The 25,430-nt window shown below is 34.9% G+C and overlaps 1 protein-coding gene across 35 annotated transcripts in view; it reads left to right on the top strand.

The window, feature by feature from the left end:
- Positions 1-25,430, top strand: part of ADGRL3 (adhesion G protein-coupled receptor L3) — an 820,407-nt gene that overhangs the window by 465,690 nt on the left and 329,287 nt on the right. For all 35 annotated transcript variants that reach the window (XM_082727882.1, XM_082727890.1, XM_082727888.1 and 32 more), the window contains one exon: positions 7,084-7,193. In XM_082727882.1, coding sequence (XP_082584008.1) covers positions 7,084-7,193 — 110 coding nt within the window. The remainder of the gene's footprint in view (positions 1-7,083; positions 7,194-25,430) is intronic.

Here is a 25,430-nt window from a genome sequence, read left to right as displayed (position 1 = left end):
TCCGTATCCAGCAGGGAGCCTGCTGCAGGGCCCATCTCACAACCCTAAGATTATAACCTGAGCTGAAATTAAGAGTCAGGAACTTAAGAGTAAGCCACCCAGGCACCCTGATTTTTTTTTTTTTTTATGATAATGATTGATTTTTTTTCTCTGATTACTTAGTTCTCTTACCATTTGAATACGATCTAGATGACTTATGACATATATGTCATATATATGTATGTATGACTATATATTGTGTATGTGTGTATGTATGTGTGTATATATTTATACACACACATATATACACATATTATATATCTATGTGTGTACATACACACACACACACACACACACACACACACACATACACATGCTCCATGAAATATGCCATGAAATATATGGTACCTATATATGTGCCATGAAATAGTTGTCTTCTCCTTCCCAGGCTTCTAAGTCTGAAATGAACTCCAAGCAGCGGGTCTTTGAATGACAGGCAGTGAAAAATAAGGAAAGTATAAAAAAGCTTTTCTGTTGATTGACCCTGAACAAATAACAAATAACTGTCTTTTTTTTTTTTTTTTTAATAGAGGGAGGGAGGGGAGGAGAGAATCTTAAGCAGGCTCCAGGACGCCGAGATCGTGATCTGAGCCAAAATCAAGAGTTGGGTGCTTAACTGACTGAGACAGACAAGAGTCCTAAAATGCTGCCTTTTTTTTTTTTTTTTTTAAAGATTTCATTTCTTTACTTGACAGGCAGAAATCACAAGTAGGCAGAGAGGCAGGCAGGGTGGGACGGAAGCAGGCTCCCTGCTGAGCAGAGAGCCCAATGTGGGGCTCGATCCCAGGACCCTGGGATCATGACCTGAGCCAAAGGCAGAGGCTTTAACCTTCTGAGCCACCCAGGCGCCCCTGCTTTTTTGTTTTGTTTTGTTTTTTAGTATGGCTATATTTTATCATGGAAATCAGTTACTCTGATTACCTAAACTGCTTTCAGATTTAAATAGCAAAGTATTATGATGGTCATTTTTGCTTTTTGGTTTGTTTTTGCATAAAGAGATACCTGTGAAACCTTTTCCTCTCAGAGAATAGTGTTTTATATGATTCAAACTCTAATTTGTTGTACATTAGATGCTGTGAAATACTTGGCTGTACTAAGTCTGTGTGTGTTTCTTCACGAACATGCCATGTGAAACGCGATAATGCAATGACTAATTTGCTAACAAAAAGACACTCATAGAGCCTTTTGTTTTGTTTTGTTTTCACACTCTTCTATCTTGTCATTGCAATGATTTTCAATGGAGTTTTACACATTTAACACTTACGTGGCTGCAGCATCATGTGAAAATTTCTTAACATCCCTGGGAATGCTTGTTTGAACACACTGATTTTTAGAGTGTAATAAGAATATGTGGTGGAAGCCTTTATTGATGGAGAACCCCTGTGGATTAGACTCCCAACACATAAATCAAACAATAATAAATTAATTTAATGGTACCATATTAAATTACTAGACCATGGAAACAAACTAATACCATCCTTATATATCTATCATATGAGAAGTTTTAAAAATGTAGTTGAGGGTCATGTTTATATGCTTAACCTATAAATATTTGTAACCAAATGTGAGATAATAGCTGATGATTTTTATCTAGATAATAGAAGTTAAAACAAAGATCACTTTATTGTATTGAGCAGAAAAGTGGCTGATTATTTTATATATAAGAAGAACTTAAATGAATAGCAGATACGCACATAAACATAGCAATATCATTTTCACTATATGTTGCTGTGTTGCGGCAAATAGTGGTGCTTTTTTGTCCAAAGATGGTTTTTTTCATTATCACACTTAATTTTGTTCCTATGCTTCTCTGAACCATATTGGAATGAATTAGTAAGCGGTAAATGATTCCGTATCATATTACTAATCCTGTGATTATGTGTATCTTCCCTGACAGTCATCATAAGACATTAAAAAAATAAATAATTTTGCTTTAAAATTAGTGCTCAGAATCAATAGCATTCAACATACTAAGTAACATTTATTAAAAAAAACCTGATCAGTGGAGGGCAACTAGATGTGAGTTGAAGGCTTATATATGGGTTGAGTTCAAAGGACACGTTTTTGGTTTGTTTCTTTTGGAAATGTCTGCATAAATATTCATTGTTCCTTTCCTCCTTTATGCTCAGACACTGATCTTTCCAGTTGTTACATACCCATTTGGATTGAGGGGGCCTGGTCGTGTAATATTCATTTAAATTCAGAATCTCCTTGGAATGGCTGATCCACATCATGACTGAAGGAACCCTAGGCCACTTGGATATTTTACACCTGATCTCTGCCCCATCAGATCATCATAGTACCCCTAAGAACCTGTCAGAGTGAATTAAATCAGTTCTACAGAGTGACTGTGAAATGTATGAAGACATTCATACATTTAGACATTCGTACATTTCAGAAGGTAGCAGGAAAATGGTTTTTAGGTCACTGTTCTGGAATCCAGTGACTACCATTTGATTTGTGAGAGTCTGAAAAGCCATGTAACATCTTCACACCTATTCCCTCTTCTGTGAAATTGGAGGTAGTAATATTCATCTCATAAAAGAAGTGACAAGTAGGATATATATGAATATGTTTTCCAAGTGTGAAGGGTTACACAGATCTAGGACTTTGTAACTATAAATTTTGGACTTAGGGTGCCCCAGTTAAAGTAGTTTGCATATAGCTGATGACTTGGCTTACAGTTTTTTGTTTGTTTGTTTGTTTAAGATTTTATTTATTTATTTGAGAGAAACAGCAATCACAACTAGGCAGAGAAGCAGGCAGAGAGAGAGGAGGAAGCAGGCTCCCTGCTGAGTAGAGAGCCCAATGCGGGGCTTGATCCCAGGACCCTGGGACCATGACCTGAGCCTAAGGCAGAGGCTTTAACCCACGGACCCACCCAGGCACCCACAGTTTGTTTGTTTGTTTGTTTGTTTGTTTTTAATGTGAATCTTCTTTCCTTTATTGTTTATTATTTATTTTATTTATCTTTAATTTATTGTTATTTATTTTATTATCTATCCTAAACCCCAAGAGTGCCTTCCTGGCTGCTACTTCTTTTGTATTGAAAGTTCCTCTCAAAAGGAACAGTCTTTTGAAATGAAGTATTTTTAACCTGTCCTGAAACAAATGTTCATACTGGTAACCATGCTAACTATGACAACCAAAAGTGTACTTTGTGCATATATATGATATTTTACATTTTTTCTAATGCATTTTTATAAGCACATTAACCTTGTGAAGGGGTAAAGTAACTGGCTTAAAGGAATAAAATAACTGGTTCCCATGTTATGTAAGTGAAAATTCAAATTCCAAGAGATTTCACTGAGAATAGTGTTTGGTATTTGTGAGTGCCTCCTGTCTACATACATTACTGTCTACCCTTAGCAACTTTCAAATGTGCAATATAGTATTATTGACCATAACCACCAAGCTGTACATTGCATCCCATGACTTTATTATTTTATAACTGGAAGTGGTAACTTTTGACCCCCATCAGCCATTTCTCCTCAAAACTGTCTGCTGTTGGAGTGGATTTCGTTTTTATTGCATCAAGTTTCTGTTGGAAAAATATTGAAACTTCTATCACTGTAAATAAGCCTTAATACTTTCATAAGATTATGAGGTTTTCTCTGTGAATATTAGTGGATTAGGATGCATTTGACCATATTATTGCGGTCTTTTCTCATCCTTTATTATGTGTTCTAAAAGTATCTTTAATATCAAGGATACTGAAAATCATTTTTAAATTTATATTTATATTAAAAGTAAACAATGAAAAATTCTGAGTTTAAGGGACCTGAGAACATTTGATTATTTTATTTCACATTTATCATCTATAGTATTTTAGAATGAATTTACTTTAACGATTTTGACATCACTACAAAAGTATATAAAAGTACTCTTACTTGTGTATATTGTTCATTGTTCAATAAGCTTTCATCAGAAGTATAGTTCATTTTATTTTTATTTATAGTGATTGCAATTAGAAAAAGAAAACAGAACCATAAAACTTCTGTTTTTGAAATGTAGTCTTTAAACAATATTAGAATGTATCGTATACAAGAATAATATTCTAGATTATCTACCTTTCCCCCTGATTTTTAAGAATCTTAACTTATAAAGAACATTTAATATAATCATTTGTAAAATATGGAATTACTTTGAAAAGTTAATGTTTTAAAGTCTTGCTGTTCAGTGCAGAACAATGATGATAATGACTGCAAATATATTATTGGTATAGCATGTTTTGGTTTATATATCTTCTCACATATATATCCCACTAATTGAAAGGCTTTTTTGAGTTATTTTTGGTTAACGTTGAGTAAGATATTTGGGACTCACAAAGGTGAGTCCAATTTCCTTATATATGCAAAAATAATTAATATTTTTGTAAAAAATAATATAATATGTAAACTGGTTGGTGCACATATCTAGATAGATAAGCGGATAGGTGAATTAGTATAGTGGTCATACATCTTTTAATTTAGTCTATATGGACAAAACCATTTGAAGTCTCTGATTTAAGACCACTTTCTGTGTACTTTGATAATTGTAAATTTTTTTTTAAAGATTTTATTTATTTATTTGACAGACAGAGATCACAAGTAGGCAGAGACGCAGGCAGAGAGAGAGAGAGGAAAGGAAGCAGACTCCCTGCTGAGCAGAGAGTCCAATCCAGGATTCAATCCCAGGACCCCGGGATCATGATCTGAGCCGAAGGCAGAGGCTGAGCCACTCAGGCATCCTGATAATTGTAAATTTTAACCTTTACACTCAACTCATACATTGCTAGTGATCTGTCTGTTGATATAAAACATTGATTGTTTAAATAATAAAAGATGTGTTAGTTGCTTTTCCATATCAGAATATTATAAGAGTTCACATAACTTCTAAATGAATTTTATTATCTGAGCTGTAGCGATTAGAATAAAATGTTGATAATAGGGTATAAAACGAGTTGATGAAGAAAGAAAGCAACACACACACATATATTTATAATATATATATTTCAAATTTGCCCTGGCTTAATGACTGCAGATCAGAAATACTACTTTTACAGAATATGTGCATTTTACTAAATTTCATGATGTATACTTCTTTTATTGTTAATTATTTCTACTTCAAAAGTATTCCTGATATTTTTCTTTGATGAAGAAAAGATGAGGAAGAAATAACTGTAGGTTTTTATATCTTCTCATTCTATAAATATCAGAGATTGGCTTATGAGGGTTTTTTTCCCAAGGCATGATGTGAAAATCATATGTCTTAACTGCAAAGAAACATGTATCTTATCTTGAGACATCACTTTCAAAAAGTTTTCTTTGTAAAAGGGAAGTGCTGCTATTTTTTGAAAGTCTGAATACACTAACACGGCAAGGTGCCTCCTTGCAGCATATGTGTAAGAAAAGCCACATAGACGCTGATGTTATTACACGGCTGTCTGATAATCGCCCTCAGACATTAAATCCACACAAAAGAACTTTGGGGACATGCTGATCCTCAACATTAACTGTTAGGCTGCATTGCCTGATAAGTATGGAATATTGACTTTTATTAATCTTCCACTGATTGCACAGAATATATTTTTCAGCTTACAGCATTCACTAATGAATCAATTTTAATTTAGGGACTAAATAAAATCTTTATTAAGGCCAACAAATGGTAGCCTCCACTAAACACAAAGCATTTTCACAGTAAATCAAGCTAAAGTCTGCCCTCGATGCTCCTTATTCTGCCAGTATCAAAGAAGGATACAGAAGTATATGGTCATATCAGAGAGTGAAGCATTTCTTCAAGAAGGTATAATGGCAAATACTAGCCATGAGGGACTGTATTTCTGAGATGAATAAACAAGCACATTAAACAGGATAACTAGAATGTCTCATCCCATACAATTAGTGGAAATATTATAGTTGGAAAAAAAAACATGATTTTTTCTACAGAAATATCTACCTATCAATAAATTATCAAATCTAGACAATTTCTGAGCAAAATTGACCGTAGCAAACCCATTCTGAACTTGGGCGTCTTTTTCAAAATAAGGATCAGTTTCATTATATGTATCTTTACCCATGATTAAGTCTGCACAGCCCAGATTTGTTTAACCCAATTGTCACAAAAAATGGATAGCTTATATTTCTACTTCAGCAGTGGTTTTTGATTATTCTCTTTGGAGATTTAAAATTATTTTAAATTATAGGAGATTGGCATTGGTGAACAGCAATGTGTGAGGTTAATGTAATTATTTATCTGAACAAGGGGACATGAGCATCAATTCTTAAAAAATAGTTTTACTTACAATGTTAGTTATATATTAATATATATTACATTTTACATATATTTTATATTCAAATATTAAATTTTTATTGATTTTTTTAAAAGTTTGGCTAAAAGCTTTTCCACATCGTATTTTCACTGCCTTTAAAGTGGATATCATGATAATTGGTGAATTTCTTTTACAATTTCTTTTTTTTTTTTAAGATTTTATTTATTTATTGGAAAGACAGAGATCACAAGTAGACAGAGAGGCAGGCAGAGAGGGGGGGGGAAGCAGGCTCCCTGCCGAGCAGAGAGCCCGATGTGGGGCTCGATCCCAGGACCCTGGGATCATGACCTGAGCTGAAGGCAGAGGCTTTAACTCATTGAGCCACCCAGGCGCCCCTATTTTACAATTTCTAATAAAACTCTGTAGTCATATTTTCTCAATTTTTAAAAAATAACGGCAGTTTGTAATTCCTACCAAACTGTCCTTACCTGTGTTCATATTGACAGTATTCTACGGACCGGTTAGTGTTGCTTAAGCAGTATTTAATTTCTAACTCAAAATCATACCATTTTCCCTGAAATATTAAATTTGTTAGTAGGAGTAAACTGGATAAACTGATTTTTATTTCTAGTTTTTTAAGTGTACCACAGATATTTCCTTCAAAGGTCTGAAATTCTAAATTGACCAAAACCTTATATAAACTCTTTGTAACAAGAACCAAAATAAAATTAGTACTGGTGTTAGTAATGATTTAACTTCCCATAAATTTATTATCTCTTTTCTCTTGACTTCAGGTGCAATAACAGAACGCAGTGTGCAGTGGTGGCAGGTCCTGATGTTTTTCCAGACCCGTGTCCAGGAACCTATAAATACCTGGAAGTGCAGTACGAATGTGTCCCTTACAGTATGTATATTCCTGTTCTGTTCTTGTGAAAATATACTAAGCTTTGTTTTGCATGCATTGACAAAGTATTCTCTATGAAAGCATAAGAATTATCACATTTATACATGTTTTTTTTTTAAAAGACTGGCTAATTTGAATTTTTTAGGATCATATATCCGCCCACCATTGGAATAATTAGATGTTGCGTGCAGGATTCTGCAGCATCCATTTTGACTATACATTTCTGTATATCAATACTCATTCTAAAAGGTTTCTTAATGTAAGAATATAAAATTTTTAGAAGAAAGTTGAAATGAATGACATGCTAATACTGCATCCTTCTACGTCCAAGCAAATAGAAAGTGAAAATGAGTAATATACTTACATAGTATTATATTATGTAAATATTATATATAATATTATGTATCACTATATGTAACATTATATAATGTTAATTTTATATAATGATAGTGGCATAGAAATTGATCAACTTTAAGTTTAATAGAAGCAGTTATGTCTAATCTATAAGTGCTGTCGACATTTTGAGGATGAGAAATATATTCACCCAGAAGGAACAAACTGAAAAGAAAACACAAAAATTACATGAACTAAAGCATTCTTCAGAATTTACCTCTTACAGCCTCAAGAAGTTTTCTTTGCAACTTTTCAGTCAGATAGGGCATATGCCAACCACATATTTTTTCTTCAGGAATAATGAAGAATCAAACCATCAAAACTGGAGCATTTTTCTGACTTTTCTACCCAAAGGAAGAATCACCATTTCATAGAAATATTTTTGATCTGACTATTTATTATTCACGGGATTCCTTAGTGAAGGTCACTCAGGAAGTCCTGCATTCTCACATTACATATTCAGTTCATCCCAAGAGTAGAAGACACTGGGGATCGCCTATAAATCCCAGGTTCCAACTTCCTTTGACATCTTTGAAGAGAAGTATCTGGGGGTCAGCCAGTGTAGCTGTGCCAAGAGATAGGTCTAAGCTCGCCTCATTTCTGCTTATTTAAGAAGCAGCACATTACTCATAAACTGTAAGTCGTGCATAATCTAATAATAGAGAGCAATTTGGCCAGCAAGAAATGAATTGAAATTTTAAAGGAATAATGAAAGCAGTCGAGAGAAAATTTCATTTTTGTTCTATTTATTTGTAATTCATTAGAGAAAGTTTATCTGGTGCAGTCTTAGAAGCTAATTTTCCTTGTTATAACAGAAATCGTAAGCGTATGGGTTCTATTGAAATCTCCACTGAAGTTATGCTTCTTGTACACTGTTATCTCTAGGGATCCTTCTATGGAAAGATAAAGCTCTTACTGACCAGTTATTGTTCATTAGTGATATTTTAAGGTAATAATATTTGCCTTTTGCAACTTTGTCAATTATCTTTAGATTATATAATAAGATCTTTGTGAATTATGTAGAATAGCTGTTTCCAAAGGCATTTTATAAAAATCCACCATAAGGAATACCTCATTTTTAAAGACAGTTTGAGGAAACTTTCAGTCATATTTTTGAAACATGAAGGCTGAAGTAGGAAATGTCAAGCTAGATTTTTTCACAATTTTTAAATATTAAAGAATTTCACAGCTGTCTCTTCAATTTTCTGTATTTCTTCAGAATTTCTTTGAGGACAACTACTCCAAAATCCTCTGGCCAACTTATTTCAAAAAATCATCTACTTAAATCATTTCAATATAAACAAGAATTTGTGCATACCCTTTGGCATAAAAGGAGTGTGGTTTACCACATTATTTCCTTTCTCTTTTACAAATTTTCAGAGACGAATTATTTGATTTCTGTGTATCCCGTATATACAGGTTTCTGGTATCCTTAAAATCTATGGATCACCTTAGATGTATATCCACTATGTTAAAATATTCATCTGATTATTTTATTAAATATTAATTTAAAGTACAGCCACTTGCCTGTTAACATACTGGTTTAAGTTACATGGGTTAGTATGATTGCCCTTGTTTGAATATCTTCAGTATGATTCAGTTGAAAGTGTAATGTGTAATTGGGATTCATTTAGTAAATTTAACATGATTTTAAAAGGAAAAAAAATACACAAGGAAGTATAAACCATGAAGTAAAGTATAGTGACTTACTTGAAAGGTAGATTGGTTTAATGGGAAAATACCACCAGAGATCAGGAAGACTGGGTTCAGAATATAGTCTGGTTACTTAACAGAAAAGCATAGGTCCTTAAGCAAAGGTAAACTATTAAATTTTTCTTGATCTCACTTTATAGACATTCCCTGATCTGTAGTAAGTTGATTTAGATCAACACTAAGTTCTTTTTCTTACCCCTAGCATAAAATACAGACTTTTCCAATGCTATAAAAGAAAAAAAAAAAAAAAAGAAAAATCAATTACTTAAAATTGGCCACCATTTATTGGCACTTACTACACCTTATTTACCACATGGGTTAAATATTTGCATATATTATTTTATTTAAGTTTCATTATATCCTCCCTGTTAGGTATGAGTATCACTATTCTGACTGAAGCTCAGTAGGATAAGTTAATGTTTCATGTAAAATACAGAGTAGCTGGAAAATGACATAGCCAAGATTTGAGCCTGTCTCTAATACCTGTTAAGGACACAGCGATAATTCTACCCAGAGATTTTCTCCTCTATATTTTCATGAGTTATCCAATCTTGTTTAACTCAAAATTTTCATCACTGTAGTTATGGCACATGGTGGAAGCAAATGCTTCAAGGGCCTGAATCTTTTTTTTTTTTTTTTTCTTTTTTAAGGTTTTGTTTATTTATTTGCCAGGAGGAGAGGGAGAGAGAGAGAAACAGGCTCCCTGCTGAGCAAGGAGCCTGATGCAGGACTCAATCCCAGGACCCCGGGATCATAACCTGAGCCCAAGGCAGTCGTGTAACCATCTGAGCCAGCCAGGCGTCCAGCTGGACTCTTTTTGTTAGTTCTTTTGCTACTTAACTTTGAAGAGGCTTTTATGCCTTTCTTAAAATAGCTGGTTCGCTGCAAACTTTGATCTTCCCAATCACCTGAGAAAGCATAATGACAAAAAGGAGTTCAGCTATAAAACTTGTGCCCACAGTTTGGAATGAGGCTCTTAGCTAAGTAGTAACTTAAGAAGTTATTTAAATCACCCATATTATGGGGCGCTTGGGTGGCTCAGTGGGTTAAGCCGCTGCCTTCGGCTCAGGTCATGGTCTCAGGGTCCTGGGATCGAGTCCCACATCGGGCTCTCTGCTCAGTAGGGAGCCTGCTTCCTCCTCTCTCTCTCTCTCTGCCTGCCTGTCTGCCTACTTGTGATCTCTCTCTGTCAAATAAATAAATAAAATCTTTAAATCACCCATATTATAAGAGAAATCCTTGTATGTAATATATGTATTGAAATATCCCTAATGTGTTATTAGGAGGTAAAGTTCAGACTTAGGATTCATTGTTAGTGTTTTAAATTTTTCTAATTGAGCACCTCAATAAACAAATTATGTTAGGTTCTATCTGTTATACAGTTCAGTAATACCCATTTTCATTTTTAAGACAACAAACTTCATTATATATAAGTGATATATTTGATCTTTATGAATGTTTTCTTCTTAATATGGAGATGTGGGAAAAATACTATTATTAAATTTTCTTTCTTTATATAGACTCTGTGTGTGAGTTCTCTTGGTAATATTTTTAAAGTGATACTTTCCAATGGAAAAATATAGAAAAAAATGAGAATATCAAAATATAGATAAAATATGTGGGAAACATTAATATTAATAATACATTAGCATAATAAAGGTGATAGACATAAAAATTCAGCAAAATTCTTTGTTTCACATTAGAAATATGGAGTTAAAATATCTGAGATAAGCTTGCGATATATTTTTTAAGCTTGCAATAATTTTTTGCAGAGGTTTTGGCGTCAATAAATAGATACATGGCTAAACAATGACACTTTTAGAAGAACCTTAACCTGAATCAGATGGTATGACTGTCTTTCTTTCTTTCTTTCTTTCTTTCTTTCTTTCTTTTTTAAGATGTTCATAGGAAAGAAAGTTTAAAAAAATAGTGATTAAAAACAATTTTGTGAGGCCACTTTCTTTGAGTGAATCCTAAGTCTGAAGTTTACCTTCTAATAACACACTTCTCTGAATTGCTATAGTTCTATTTAATTTTTCCTAAATCTCAGCCTTCTCCCTCCTGCCTGTATTTTCTTATTTGGGTTCACAGATCTCCTGTTTGTGACCAAATTTGGGACAGGTGAATCAATACGTTTCTCTGTTCCTGTCACACCTTAGTCGCAGTGTGACTTTTATAGCCTTCGCATTTACTTTTGAGTTTGATTTTCCTCCTGAGTGTTTTGGTGTTGTTGTTTTCCTCCTGGGAGATGACCCAGATATTCAGAGGTTAAACCGCAGCGTTTATCATGCCACACACTCTGGCTCTCTACCTTGCTTCTTCGTGTCGCATTTCCATACCTTCTGGCCTGATCGGGGATTGAAATCGCGGCATCTTCAGGTAGAGTTTCCCTCATTTAGCTGGTTCACAGGGAAGATTTGTGTCAGGAGGAAAACAATAAAACAACTAACCACCAATGTAGAGTATTTCTGAGCAAAGAATCTTTACTTTGTATCCTGCTGACAATTTGTCTTTCTTCCAAGGCGTACAATTTCACGCACATTACACTCAGAAAGTGCTTGTCTTTTCTCACAGTCCTGCTTTTCTCTTCAGTGCTTTGTTTGTTCCTTTTAGAAATACAAACCACATATTACTTCTTCTAGCAACCTTTTCTTGCGGTGGATTTTCTTAAGAAATGGAGAGAGGGAGCACGCTATTTGGAGAGCTACTAGAAATGAGTGGTTTAACCGATCTTATGTTACACCACTTACAGATTTTCTCACCATTCACATCAGCCATCTGAAGTTACCTGTGATTGTCTATGGAAAAACAGGCAAAATGAGTATTACCGGAAAATTAATATTTATAAACAATGACATAATCTATTAGTTTTTGTCTTTTTTTTTACTCTAAGAATAAGCATTATACTTCAACATTTAAAATAGACAAGTGTTTATTTCGTTATAAATAACTAAATATATTTTTGCTATTAATATTCAAATGAGTGCATATTTTAATATATGCATTCTTTGGTTCTTACTATGTAAAAAATACTTATATATTTTATAACACAAGTGCCAAAATTAGCCCATAGGTTTAATCTTTAAGATGGCACAGAAATGTCAAGATATAGGTTGATTGCTTCTGCCCCAGTACATTTTTCAGTTTCTGACACAGAGGAGACATTCGAGAAACATGTATTAGATGGTTAGAGAAAAAAAAAAAAATTAGTCAAAATGGCTCCTCCCAAAGTATTCTGTTCACAACTAGAATGATTAAACTCAAGAAACTCTAGTCTACAAACAAGACCTTATTAATTCAAATGGAAGATCTATGGTAAAAATATAGAGTATATGAATTTTAGTTCCTTCAAGTTGTTTGGTGATTTTATTCCTCAAGTATGCTACCAGCAACCAGTTTTTCCTATTATTCTTCCCTGAGCCTCCAAGTAATGTAGCAAGTATTATCCCTTAAATATTGGTCCCTTTCTAAGAGCAGGGTCAATTATTTAAATTCTCTTTTAGAAAAAAAAATTATTTTTTAGAATAATATTTATTAAAATAACTATCAGATTCTTCCTCTTTCTTTCTTTGAAGAGAAAGAGAGCCGGGGAGAGAGAGAATCTTTAGCAGGTTCCACACTCAGTGTCGAGTCTGACACGAGGGTCAGTCTCAGCATCTCAGGGTCTTGAGCCATGACCGAGAGTTCTATGCTTAACCGACTGAGCCACCCACGTACCCCTTTCTTTTCTCCTTTTGCTCTCCCACTGCAGTTTCTTTCCTTCTCTCTCAAACATTTTTTCTCTATTTCACAGTACCTTATACGTGACAGATAATCCATAAATATTTTAGAAATAAATCAGTGATTACCTAATAGTTAAAGTTTGCTGATATGCCCAAAGTATCATATATTCATAAAAATTATTAGGAAACGAGAAGAATAGACGGACCATACTTTCTTGGAGGTCAGAATCCTAAACTCTCTCGTACCTTTTTCTAGCTGCTCATAGATTTATGGAAATTATTTTCAACTAAAGGATGCCATTTGCTTTCAAGACATCCCACTTATCTGTCATCACTCAACATCTGTTAGATACCAGGGACTGCTACACGTGTTGGCACGTAAAACTATGCAAAAAGATTCTGCCCTCCATGAAATTAATCAAATGGGGCCCATTCCCCGATGTGATAGTGTTTTTAGGTCAGCAAAGCAATGGAGCATTTCACATTAGCGGTGTACAGAGAAGGCACTCCCACCCCATAGTGGCTAGTGTGGGGTTGAGGATGGGTATCTTAAGGGACTGTTTTCTAAAGGAAATGACTCTTGAGCGGAGTCCTAAAGAATAAGAAGAACAAGCATTTGTAACAGATGGGACAGTGTAAGATAAGAAACTGTACGGTGAATGTGAAACCAAACAGACTGATGTTTCCATAAAATACAGAACATAAGAGTGACAGGGGAGATGGACATGCCCATTGGCAGGTAGAAATTGTGACCTCCCTGTAGGCTGTGATTCCTCTATCCCAGTGTAGAGCACAGAAAAGACAATAAAAAACTGGAAAGACAAATTCACCATAAAATCCAGAGCCTACATTTCCTTCATCAGTGATAGACTAGAACTGGGTTGGGGGGGTGCTGCTTCCTTTAAATAGGGTCTGTTCTTCTCAAATAGCTATATTATCCAGGACTTATCATATTGTACCTGGTTCACTATAATCATTTAAAATGGCTTCTGAAGATACTTAACTTTGCAGCTCTTTTTCTAGAGTTTTGATGTAATCAGTGCTAATAGATGTAAAAAACACTTCTAAATTGTTACTATATTTCTTAATTTTCAAAAGATAGAGAGTTGGTATACTAACAAAAATTCTACCTAAAGAAGATTTTTGGTGCCTAATATGGGTCAGTCCCTATGTTAGGTGCTGGGGAAAAATAGATATGGGCCCTATAAAGCTGGCAGGCTTGGGAGATAAGGCAACATCACATGAACCAAAACATATAATCATTAAAATCATTATATGATATAATAACCATTTTATCATATAATAAAATCATTATATCATATATAATATAAACCATATAATCATTAAAGATTGCAATAAAATGCAAGAAGAAAATAAGCACAGTTGCATGATAGAGAATAGTGAAAGGGCCAGCTCACCTAAGGTGTTGTGAAAGATGTGAAGAATACAGTAGGCAAAGAGTCTGGGGGAATAATCTTCCAAGGCAAATAGAAGAGTAGTAATGAAGACCCCCAGGTGGGGAAGAGGTCAGCCTGTTCTCAGACCTGATTGAAAGTTAATGTGACTACGGTCAAGATGAGGGGAGTGACTTGGAGAGAAACAGTCCAGCGACTAGTACTGCTAATACCCTTGTTAATGAAGCAGTGATTTCTTTGAAGGTTCTAAGATTTATTAAGAATCAAAACACAGGGGCATCTGGGTGGCTTAGTTGGTTAAGCATCTGCCTTCAGCACAGGTCATAATGCCGGGGTGCTGGGATCAAACCCCACATTGGGCTCACTGCTTGGAGAGCCTGCTTCTCCGTCTCTCTCTGCCTGCTGCTCCACCTGCTTGTGCTCTCTCTGTCTCTCAAAAAAAAAAAAAAAAAATCAGAATATGTTTTCAAAATGAAATTGAATAAACTGGCATTCTCTTTAAAATATGTAGTGTAAAAAATACTGCATGATTCTACAATAATATAAAGATAAACTTGCATCAAATAAGTCAAACATCAGGTGGCATCAATATTTAGATAAGCTCTGGGGACGCCTGGGTGGCTCAGTGGGTTAAAGCCTCTGCCTTCAGCTCAGGCCATGATCCCAGGGTCCTGGGATAGAGCCGCGCATTGGGCTTTCTGCTCAAAGGGGAGCCTGCTTCCCCCTCTCTCTCTGCCTGCCTCTCTTTCTACTTGTGATCTCTGTCAAATAAATAAATAAAATCTTAAAAAAAAAACATTTAGATAAGCTCTGTATATACTTCTGGTAGATGAATAATATGTAAATGTATGCGTAGATGCTAATTGTAAGGGAACAAGATGAATTGAGAGTATTAAACAAATTAACTGGATTACCAGTGTTAGGAAGATTTGGTTTAGGAAGTACAGTGTTGTTATAGACATAAATAAAGTTTGAGAGGTTAACTTAACTATGTTCATTTGCTTTATTTGCAATAATAAAATTATAGAGCTTGGACACTTAAACTTAATTCAAAGAAACTTTTACAACGTGCTCTAACTGAGAAGCATAAACATGCAAGATTAAAAAAGACATAGAATGTAACGTTTTGTTTTTAAAATACACTGATGTAAGTGGGCCCCTGGGTGGCTCAGTTGCTTAAGCTTCTGACTGTTTGATTCCTGCTCAGGTCATGATCTCAGAGCTGTGGAATTGAGCCCCACATTGGGCTCCACACTCAGCACACAGTCTGCTTAAATTAATCTCTCTCCTTATTGAGGAATTTCTGAAATGGAAGGATATCCCAGTTCATGTGAATGCTAGAAAATTTTTTAATTGCTTAAAATTTTTTCAGAACCCTTCTATATATCCCAAAGACATTTAAACAATTAAGTTCTTATCTGGCCGACTCCATGATGATGCTCCCCAAAATATCCATATCTGGAACCTGTCAATTTTTACCTTAAGTGACAACAGGGACTTCGTAGATGTGATTAAATTTAAGATCTGGAGTTGAGGAGATCATACTGTATTATCCAAGTAGATGGAAGGTAATTGCAAATGTCCTTCTAAGAGCAGGCCAATGTTGGAAATAGGATATATGACAAAAGAAACAGAAGCTAGGGTGAGACAGACGAAGATAGGGAAAGGGCCACCAGTCAAGGAATGCAGGCAGCCTCTATGAAGCTGGGGGGACAAGGAATTTTTCCCCCCCTAGAGCCTCCAGAATGGATACAACTCTTCACTTCAGCCCTTAGCACCCATTTTGGACTTCTGACCTAAGTGTTGTTTGAAACCTCTACATTTCTAAATTTAGGCTATCATATTTTTCTTATCATATTTTTTAAAGATTTTATTTATTTGGCAGAGAGAGATCACAAGTAGGCAGAGAGGCAGGCAGAGAGAGAGAGGAGGAAGCAGGCTCCCTGCCTAGCAGAGAGCCCGATGCAGGACTCGATCCCAGGACTCTGAGATCATGACCTGAGCTGAAGGCAGAGGCTTAACCCACTGAGCCACCCAGGCAGCCCTTCTTATCATATTTTTAAAACATAAACATATAAACCTTCTGTAATGGACAGGCGAGATGTAGGGAGTACAGCATGTTATTATAGACAGAAGTCATGTCAATTCTCTTTATAATGTACCCTACGGTAGATAATCTCAAGGCAAGTTAGGATTTATTAAAATTAATTTTACTGTATTACACTTACCTACTATTTATGTGAGGCAGCAAAAGAAAAATAAATGATGGGTAAATAAGGAGTTGATTGTGAATATATGAGCTACATAAATAGCATGAATAAATGTACTGAGTTTCCCTGTAAATTTAGTTGTATCTTTATGTAGGAATTTCTCACAATAACTGACTTGTAATACCTGAATTTAATTCATATGTATAGACTTCCCAATCTGCTCTGTATGGATTAATTGAATTTTCTTTTACCAACATTTAGTGAAAATCTAGTTATCTTTAAAATATTGCAGCATTCAGATACCCCCAATAATATAAATATGACTAGCTCTTACCATCTAAGAACCCATAATCTCATCATTTATCATCCTTCAAGTAATCATATCAAGTTAGAATCAAAGCCTAGAAGGAAACTAAGTACCATTTAGTTTTTATTAATATTATTTTATAAATGTATTATCTTCTCTCTATGCTAATTGCTTTTCAACTTCAATTAGAACAGAAATCAATGCAGAATAGAACAGTACGTGATACGGAGAAAGAAGTGGCTGTTCCTACGTACATCTTCTATGGCAAAGACATATTACCTACGCTCTTTGTCAGTTCCCACTACATTTTCCCTGTGCTCATGTCTCCTGGTTCTCTCAAGCATTGGACCATGTAAGAGTGGTTAAGAGTGAGAGCCTGGAAATTGACATTCCGACTTTGCCAATTACTAGCTAAGTTCTCATGAAGTTGTATACTACTCTGTGAATGAGTCTTTTCATATAGAAAATAAGGATGATACTCAAATCACAGACTTTCTATGAAAATTAAAAAGAAATGTATGCTAAAAGCCTAGTACAGTGATGACAACATTGGAAATGCTCTTTATATCATTGCTGTTTGACTGAATCTACATATTGCCTCTCACCTGTTTTCCGTGCCGTCATCCTCTGGGGCTTGGAATTATGTAATTCTGGTAACTTAACCCAGGATTTGGGGAGACCCCTGACATCCTAGACTTCTAACATTCTCTAGTTCTTTGGACTACTGGTGCAATTTTACAAAACACTATCTCAGTTCTCCATCTTTCATTTCAGATTACATCTGAAATGTGATTCCTTCGCAGATACAAGGTCATCTGCTATGTGATTTAGCTCTTAAGCCAATTCTTTCTTATGGGGTTACTCTTTTTAATCCCAGTGTGATGACTAAGCCACGTCAGACAACTTTTTTCTGAGTCCACACTCAGTCCACTGGGTTTCTGTGAGTTCTTTTGTCACCTGAATTTCAGGCTCTGCACCCCTTTGGATTTGACTGCTGGTACTGGAAATTGCATGAATCACACCAAGCTTGCCATGGAGGTTGGGCATTGTATCTTTTATTTTCATGCTTTTCTCAGCGGTGTTAGCTCTTTTACTACCAATTAATTTATTTCCAGTGCTATTTCTTCTCATAGGCAGCAAGAGGTAAAGAGGTATCAATTACTAAAATGTCTCTAGGTGGACCCTGACAACGTTCTATTTCATTCAACAAATATAGGTTAAGTCTCTATTATATGAGTCTTCACAGACTATTTCTAGGAAATAATGGTGGAATTTAAATTTAAAGCAACCTAAATCCATCTTTAATTTTCTAATAGGTGAAGAAATTGAGAGTCAGAGTAAGTAAAATAGTCAATGATTATGTAGTTAGAACTTACTGACTCCTAATTGTCAATCAAATTCTCTTTCCATCATGCTACTTTCTCTCTCTCTTTCTCTCTTTTTTTAATTTCAGAATAGTTTTTCTATACTTAGAGGTGTAAGGAGTGATTAAAACGTACACTCAAAAATATAAAAGATCTAAATATATCCTCTTTAACTGAAATTTGGCATTCTAGCCCAGTGCCTCATTTTAATTCAAATTCTTTCAGAAAAATTTTAGAATTCAAAATGGTCCCAAGGTGAAAGCTTGATTATTTGGTCTTTGTTTGCCTTCAGTATGGCCCATAATTAACACAATTAATGATGGCATATTGAGATATCAAAAAACCCAGCTTTCTCCATATGTGAGAGATCAGTCTTTTTGTGCATAGTGCTAGATTTCAAGCTATTAGTCCTTTCTCATAAATTTATTTCAAAATTGCCTCAAGAAATTCCATAAGTGAACATTTTTAGAGAAAGTGGGCTATGCAATTTGCTTTTATGTTCACCATATAGTAAATCACCACACGCTAACAATTTTGCTTTTTGGAATCCTTCAAATAGACATTCAAGTTTCTGTGACAAATCTTTTCTTGTCTCGGTTTTGAGAACAGCTTGAAATGAGTTCAGTGCTCAATAACATTGAAATTTCATGGATGCCAAAAACTGTAGTTAAAAGACACACACATACACACAACTAATGGAATTATTGAGAGAAAAATTAATCTCTTCCAAAAAGCCTAACATAAAATTTCCTTTACTGTGATTTTCCTTGACTTGTTTCCCTTCCTATTTTCCTGACCTCTTAGAGAACTCATTGATGTTAAGTTCATCAAGATAAGAGGAAAGGCTCAGAAGGAAGTTCATATTCAAATTTGTTGGAAACAAAAATGCATTCATTCCTACAACAAAGCTTCTTTTTTTTTCTTTTGGATTCATTCTGATTGTTCAAGTGCCAAGAGAACTGATAACTGGTTGCTTATGTGTATCACAATCTAATAGAAACTTTTTATGGCAGTATTTTGGTCCTATCCTGATCTATTACTTGCCAAGAGATAACCAATCAAGTGTAATTCAAAAAAAAGCAAAAAAAAAAAAAAAAGATACAAAACAACAACAAAAAAAAACCGCACCCAAAACAGAAATAAAAACAAAAACAAAAGTCTACTGAGTAAAGGAATATTATTGGGGGTATTAATAGGCAAACCTCTAAGAATTCTTCATTCCTACTTTATCATGCACTTTCTAATGCTCTTATTAAATGGGTTCAAATACCAAGGTCGGGTATCATCAATTATGACTGTCTTCCCTGCAACAAACGGTGTGTGTTACTCTTTTTAGGAATGAGTGATAAGAGTAAAGCAAGAAACATATGCTATTAACTTTCTTTAGGGCTCAGCAATCCTTAGTCATTTTTTAATACTTGGCCCTCAGTTTTTGGTTGGCACTGATTCTAACACAAAATTCAAGAGTTTATGATGAGTTATATTACCTGATTGAATCTTACCAGCTGCTGCTTCTTGTGAAAATCAGATGATATTTTCTAAAATGTTGAAATACCTTGTTTTTATCCCCAGGCAGTATCTTGGACACCAGTAGGAGCTGTTCACTAAAAACTCCATTTATCATAGGTTCCAAAAATGTTGAAGATCCAGAATTGATAAGAACCAAGGTAGAGGGACACATGGGTGGCTCAGTGGGTTATGTGTCTGCCTTTGGCTCAGGTCATAATTCCAGGGTCCTAGGGTGGAGCTCTGCCAGGGCTCCCCGCTCCGGCTCTCTCTCACTACCTCTGCCCCTGTCTCTGTCTCTCCGTCTCTCAAAAAATAAGTGAAAAAACAAAACAAAAAAAACCCCAAAAAACAACAACATAGGGAGACCATGGTTGCCATCTTATTTTACCTACATAGTGTAAGGTCAGGACCTATTTTTAATTCCATGTTGGCTATTAGGGATGAAGAGTCTTATTATTTACTAGAAATTTCCCAATTAACCTAATGCTTTTGAAATATGATTTATTTCTTCAATGTAAGAAGATTATTTTGATTGGAATGATAGACACAACAGAATTAAAATAATTTCTAGCACATAATTAGTTCTTAATAAGTTTGCTATTATTTTAATATCTTCTTTTAATGTCTTCTATTTTAATGGATAGAGTGTTTAGCTTATTGTTGAAAATACTATAACATAAAACTGTGAATACCAAGATATAAAACATACTGTATATCCCCCATGTAAGCTTTTGAGATATTCTATCTGGATGTGTTTTTAAGAGTTGAAATTCTGGCACAGACTCAAATTCATCTGTCTTTGAATTCTTTTAGTAGATTATAGACTTTTACAAAGACTCTGATCTAATTTTATATTAGTGGCAGTTGCTAGGTAACTCTTTGATGCAAATTAATCATTAAACATTTAGCAGCTCATTCTCTGATTGGAGTGGAAACAGGAGTGACTTCGAAGCCGACAGCCCAGGAAACAACTGATTGAAAAAGAAAATCTTGAGGTGTTTAATACAAATAGACAGTAACTCCTCAACTTGATTTTCTTCATCTTTGTCATAATCAAAAATGAAAGAAAAATTGCTAGAAAAAAGAAGAACTTTTTCCTGAGAGTAGATATTGTCCACTGAGCAAGTACCAAGTACCAATACTTCACTAAATATTTTGTGTAAAGTATTATTTTATTTGCATAGCAATTTATTTACATGATACAATTCCCATTTTAAATATAGGGAACCTAGGAATATAAATTAGGTAGCTTAGTTTGTCCAAGGTGGACCGAAAGGGGTAGAGTGGGAATTTGAAAACAAGGGTTTCCCTTGGATTCCTATGTCTTGTTTTTCTCATTATACTAAAGAAGGCATTAAAAATAACTTCCTGGGACGCCTGGGTGGCTCAGTTGGTTGGACGACTGCCTTCAGCTCAGGTCCTGATCCCTGAGTCTCGGGATCGAGTCCCGCATCAGGCTCCCAGCTCCACGGGAGTCTGCTTCTCCCTCTGACCTTCTCCTCGCTCATGCTCTCTCTCACTGTCTCTCTCTCAAATAAATAAATAAAATCTTAAAAAAAAAAAACTACCTGTCTGAGAATTGACAAGACTGACTAGCTCTCTTTTAAAGTATTTTACTGCCCCTTTATCCTGATGCCTCAAAAGTAGAATCAGGCGTGAAGTTCACCTGACTTTAAACGATTTTCCATTAAGAGGTAGGAATCATTGTGAGGAACCTAGTGTTAGAAGAAGGAGGGAGAGAAAACTGCAGAGGGTGAGTGGAATGTTCCGTATCGCTTATTCTGTAATTGTTCAGAATTGAGTATTATTTATAATATTCTGTCGCTGTTAATAGTTGAACTTTTCTATTAGTTTTCTACTGCTACTGTACTGCATTCCCACAAACATGGTGGCTTGAAACTGTACAAGTGTGTTCTCTTACAGGTACGGAGGCCAGTTGTCTGAAATCAGGGTACTGACAGGGCTTCTTCCCTTCTGAAGATGTCAGGGGAGAATCTGTTGCTTTGTTTTTTCCATCTTCAAAAGCCACTGGCATTCAGTGGCATGTGGCCTCTTCCGACCTCAAAGCACAGCATTCCACCTCTGCTTCTGCCTCACATCTCTGCTGTCCACCCGCTTTCCTCCCTTTCATAAGGACCCTTGGGATTAGATTGGTTCCACCCGGATGACTCAGGATCATCTCAAAATCTTTAAATGAATCACAGTTGAGGAGGAAAAAAAAGTGTGGTTTTGTGTTTTGTGTGTGTGTTTGTTTTTTTGTTTGTTTTTGTTTTTGTTATTGGGTTTTTGTTTTGTTTTGTTTTGTTTTGTTTTGTTTTTTGCCATGAAAGGTAAAATATTAACAGATTCTGAGGATTAGGGCTTGGACATCTCGGGGGAGGACATTTTTCAGATTTTTCTTAATTAAGTACAGATGTTTTTTTTTAAAGTTTGATTCATGCAGAACACACATGAAACTACTTATGTTTTACGCACAGTGTTTTATTAGATTCAGGTGTACAATACAGTGGTTCAGCGATTCCTGGTGCTCATCACAACAGGTGCCCTCCTTAATCCCCATTTTCTATTTCACCCATTCCTATCGCCCTTCCCCATAACATCTGTTTTTTCTCTATAGTTAAGCGTCTGTTTCTTGATTTCTCTCTCTTTTCACTTTGTTCCTTTGTATTGTTTCTTAAATTCCACATACGAGAGAAATCCGATGGTATTTATCTTTCTCTGACCGGCTTGTTTCACTTAGCATAGTACTTTTCTAGCTCCATCAATTTCATTGTAAATGGCAAAATTTCATTTTTTTTTTGATATATCACTTTTTCTTTATTCATTCATCCATCAGTGAACACTTGAGCTGCTTCCATATCTTGGCTCTTGCAAATAAAGCTGCTGTCACCATAGGGATGCACGTATCCCTTTGAATGAGTGTTTTTTTATTCTTTGGATAAATACCCAGTAATGTGATCATTGGCTTGTAGGGTAGCTTGATTTTTAATTTTTTGAGGAACCTCCCTATGGTTTTCTAAGGTGGCTGCACCAGTTTTCATGCTCATTGATAGTGTATGAGTGTTCTTTTTCTCCACATCCTTGCCAACACTTGTTTCTTGATTTTAGTCACTGTAATAGATGTGAGGTAATATTTCATTGTGGTTTTGGTTTGTATTTTCCTGATGGTAAATGATGTTGGACATCTTTTCCTGTGTCTGTTGGCCATCTGTATGTTGTGTTTGGAGAAATGTCTGTTTTCTGTTTCTTAATGATCAAGTATACCTGATTATCGAGTATCAGTGATTATAGAATGCTCATATATCTAGGAGTATATGGGCCATCCATGGCTGATTTCAGACTATAAATTAAATTGAAGCCACGCCATTTGCCTTTTTCCTGTACAATAAAATGTCTTTTTTTTCCTGGTTACATAGATTATAAGTAAGCTAATAATAAAATGAAGATGAAAGTAAACACTTGAGTTTCTACCACTGGAGATAAATTCAACTAACATTGCCATGACCATTCTTTTAGGTATTGCTTCAAGTGTGTATACATACACACATAAGATTTTATGTGGATAAAATAAATAAATGAAAAATATATATGTATATAAATACCCCCCCACACATACTTGTGTGTATGTATGTATATATACATGTGTATAGGGGGGTGTGTTTGTGTAGTGTGCGTTCTTCACAGTCCTCTATGTACTCAGAGGTCCTTTGGAGACTTTTACATGAATATTGATTTAAATATGTCTGTATTTGTGTATTTACAAAAACAGGATCGTATTATACACATCTTGCTTTTCTCGCTGTATGACTACACTATACAACGTCTTATGATGTTTCCCGTAAGTCAGCTGGCATAATTTTATTTAATTCTTTTTAAGGGCTTTAAAGTAGTTCATGGTTTGATGTAGAGACAATGTATTCAGTCATTCCCCTACTGGTGGATTTTTTTTTTTTTTTTTGCTTCATTATGTCAGAAGGTGACTGATGTTGAAATCTTTATCTTTACTGGTAAGATTATCTTGCTTGATCTGCTAGAACATCTGCTTTATCTTCAACAGCAGTGAGGCACTTGCAACTTGACACAAGAGAACTTTTCTGCTGACCAGAGTTAATGGCTCAAGCTCTGGAGAAAATCTGAGAGGGATAGAGACTGTGACCTTTCATCCTCCCGCGAAGTGACTGAACCAATACGACTGACTATTTTTAGCCTTTGCTGATGTTTGAGGGATGTGTTTTATGTATCTGTACAATCAGTTGATTGGGAAAATTTTCATTAAGTAAACTGTGGGAATGTCTTGAATGACATCTGTCACAGGCAGTGCAGCTAACTTAATGAAAATACCTATTTGAGGAGAAAACAAAGTAACATCGAACTACTCCAAAAAGGAGGGACTGTTACACTAACTTCTGTGCTGGCAGCAAAGCTGGAAGTTTTGTTTCTATTTTTTACCTTAATGATCTACTTTAATGATCACCTCTTCACAATCTTTTTCCTCCATGATTTTACAGATAATATTTTTTTCAAAAAATCATCTGAAACTTCCTTTTGAGTCAAGCTTGATTTTCACAGAAGTCATCTTAATATCTCTGCAGTAATTGTGACCATTTATCACTCCTCCTTTACTAAACACTTCCTCTGACTTGCGTGAAATTATCTTCTACATAATAATCAAATTGCATTCTCTTATTTTTCTTTCTTATTTCTTTTTGGCACTAATTTCTTTCCCTCTTTTCTGTACTTTCTTTCATTCCTCTCTATTTTTCAAACTCCATATGAACAGCTGTACAATCACACTACTGGTTGTTGGAGTTTTATATACCTTCCATTCAGTCTTTCTTTCTGACTCTCTCATTGGTCGTGTCAATAGGTCTTTAAATTTTGAAGAGCCTTTCTCCAGTCCAGTCTCATATTACAATTATTATACTTTGTTGAATTTTTATACTTTGAAGAATCCAATGATTCTACTCCTTCAGTAAATATGCAGTAGGTAGTTCTGGTGTGTTCTTGACAAGTCATGGAAAAAAATGTGAATTTTTATCTTAAAAATTATTATTGCTTCATAGCAATCCCTTCATATCCATAAACTATCGTATAATTTCATTGTTCATAAAGCTTCCCTGTGTGGAATTTAGAACTCAGGGGAAAATGCCAAAATCCATGATCTGACGTACTTAAAGTTAAGGACAGTTTTTATTGTTGTTTTCTTCCTGGCTTTGTAGGATCTCCACTTTTGTGAAAAGAAAAGCAATAATTGTTAATAACCGAAAGTGTATCCTTTGGTTTTATGCCATTCTATTATCGCACTTTCACTCTCTATTAAACACCATTTATTTAAGTTTCCTACGTAAAGTAAACAGACGAAATTTTAAGCTGTCTTGTTCACTCTTCTAAAGCTTCAAAGCAAGTGGATAACTTTTGTCCAACCGAAATTTATTCTATTTTTTTTTATTGTGTGTTTTAGACAAACCAAAAATTTAGCACCCTTAAATTCTATCTGGCAAAAAAAAAAAAAAATTCTATCTGGCATACCTAAAGCTTATGATGCTTGAGCCTTAAATTCAGTATTATTAAATCACCAAGAGATTTCAAAGTGGGAGAATAAAG

Source organism: Mustela nivalis, assembly GCF_964662115.1.
Source record: "Mustela nivalis genome assembly, chromosome: 4".
Lineage (NCBI taxonomy): Eukaryota > Metazoa > Chordata > Mammalia > Carnivora > Mustelidae > Mustela > Mustela nivalis.
The sequence above is the reverse complement of the archived record's forward strand: the minus strand, read 5'-3'. Positions and strand labels throughout refer to the sequence as shown.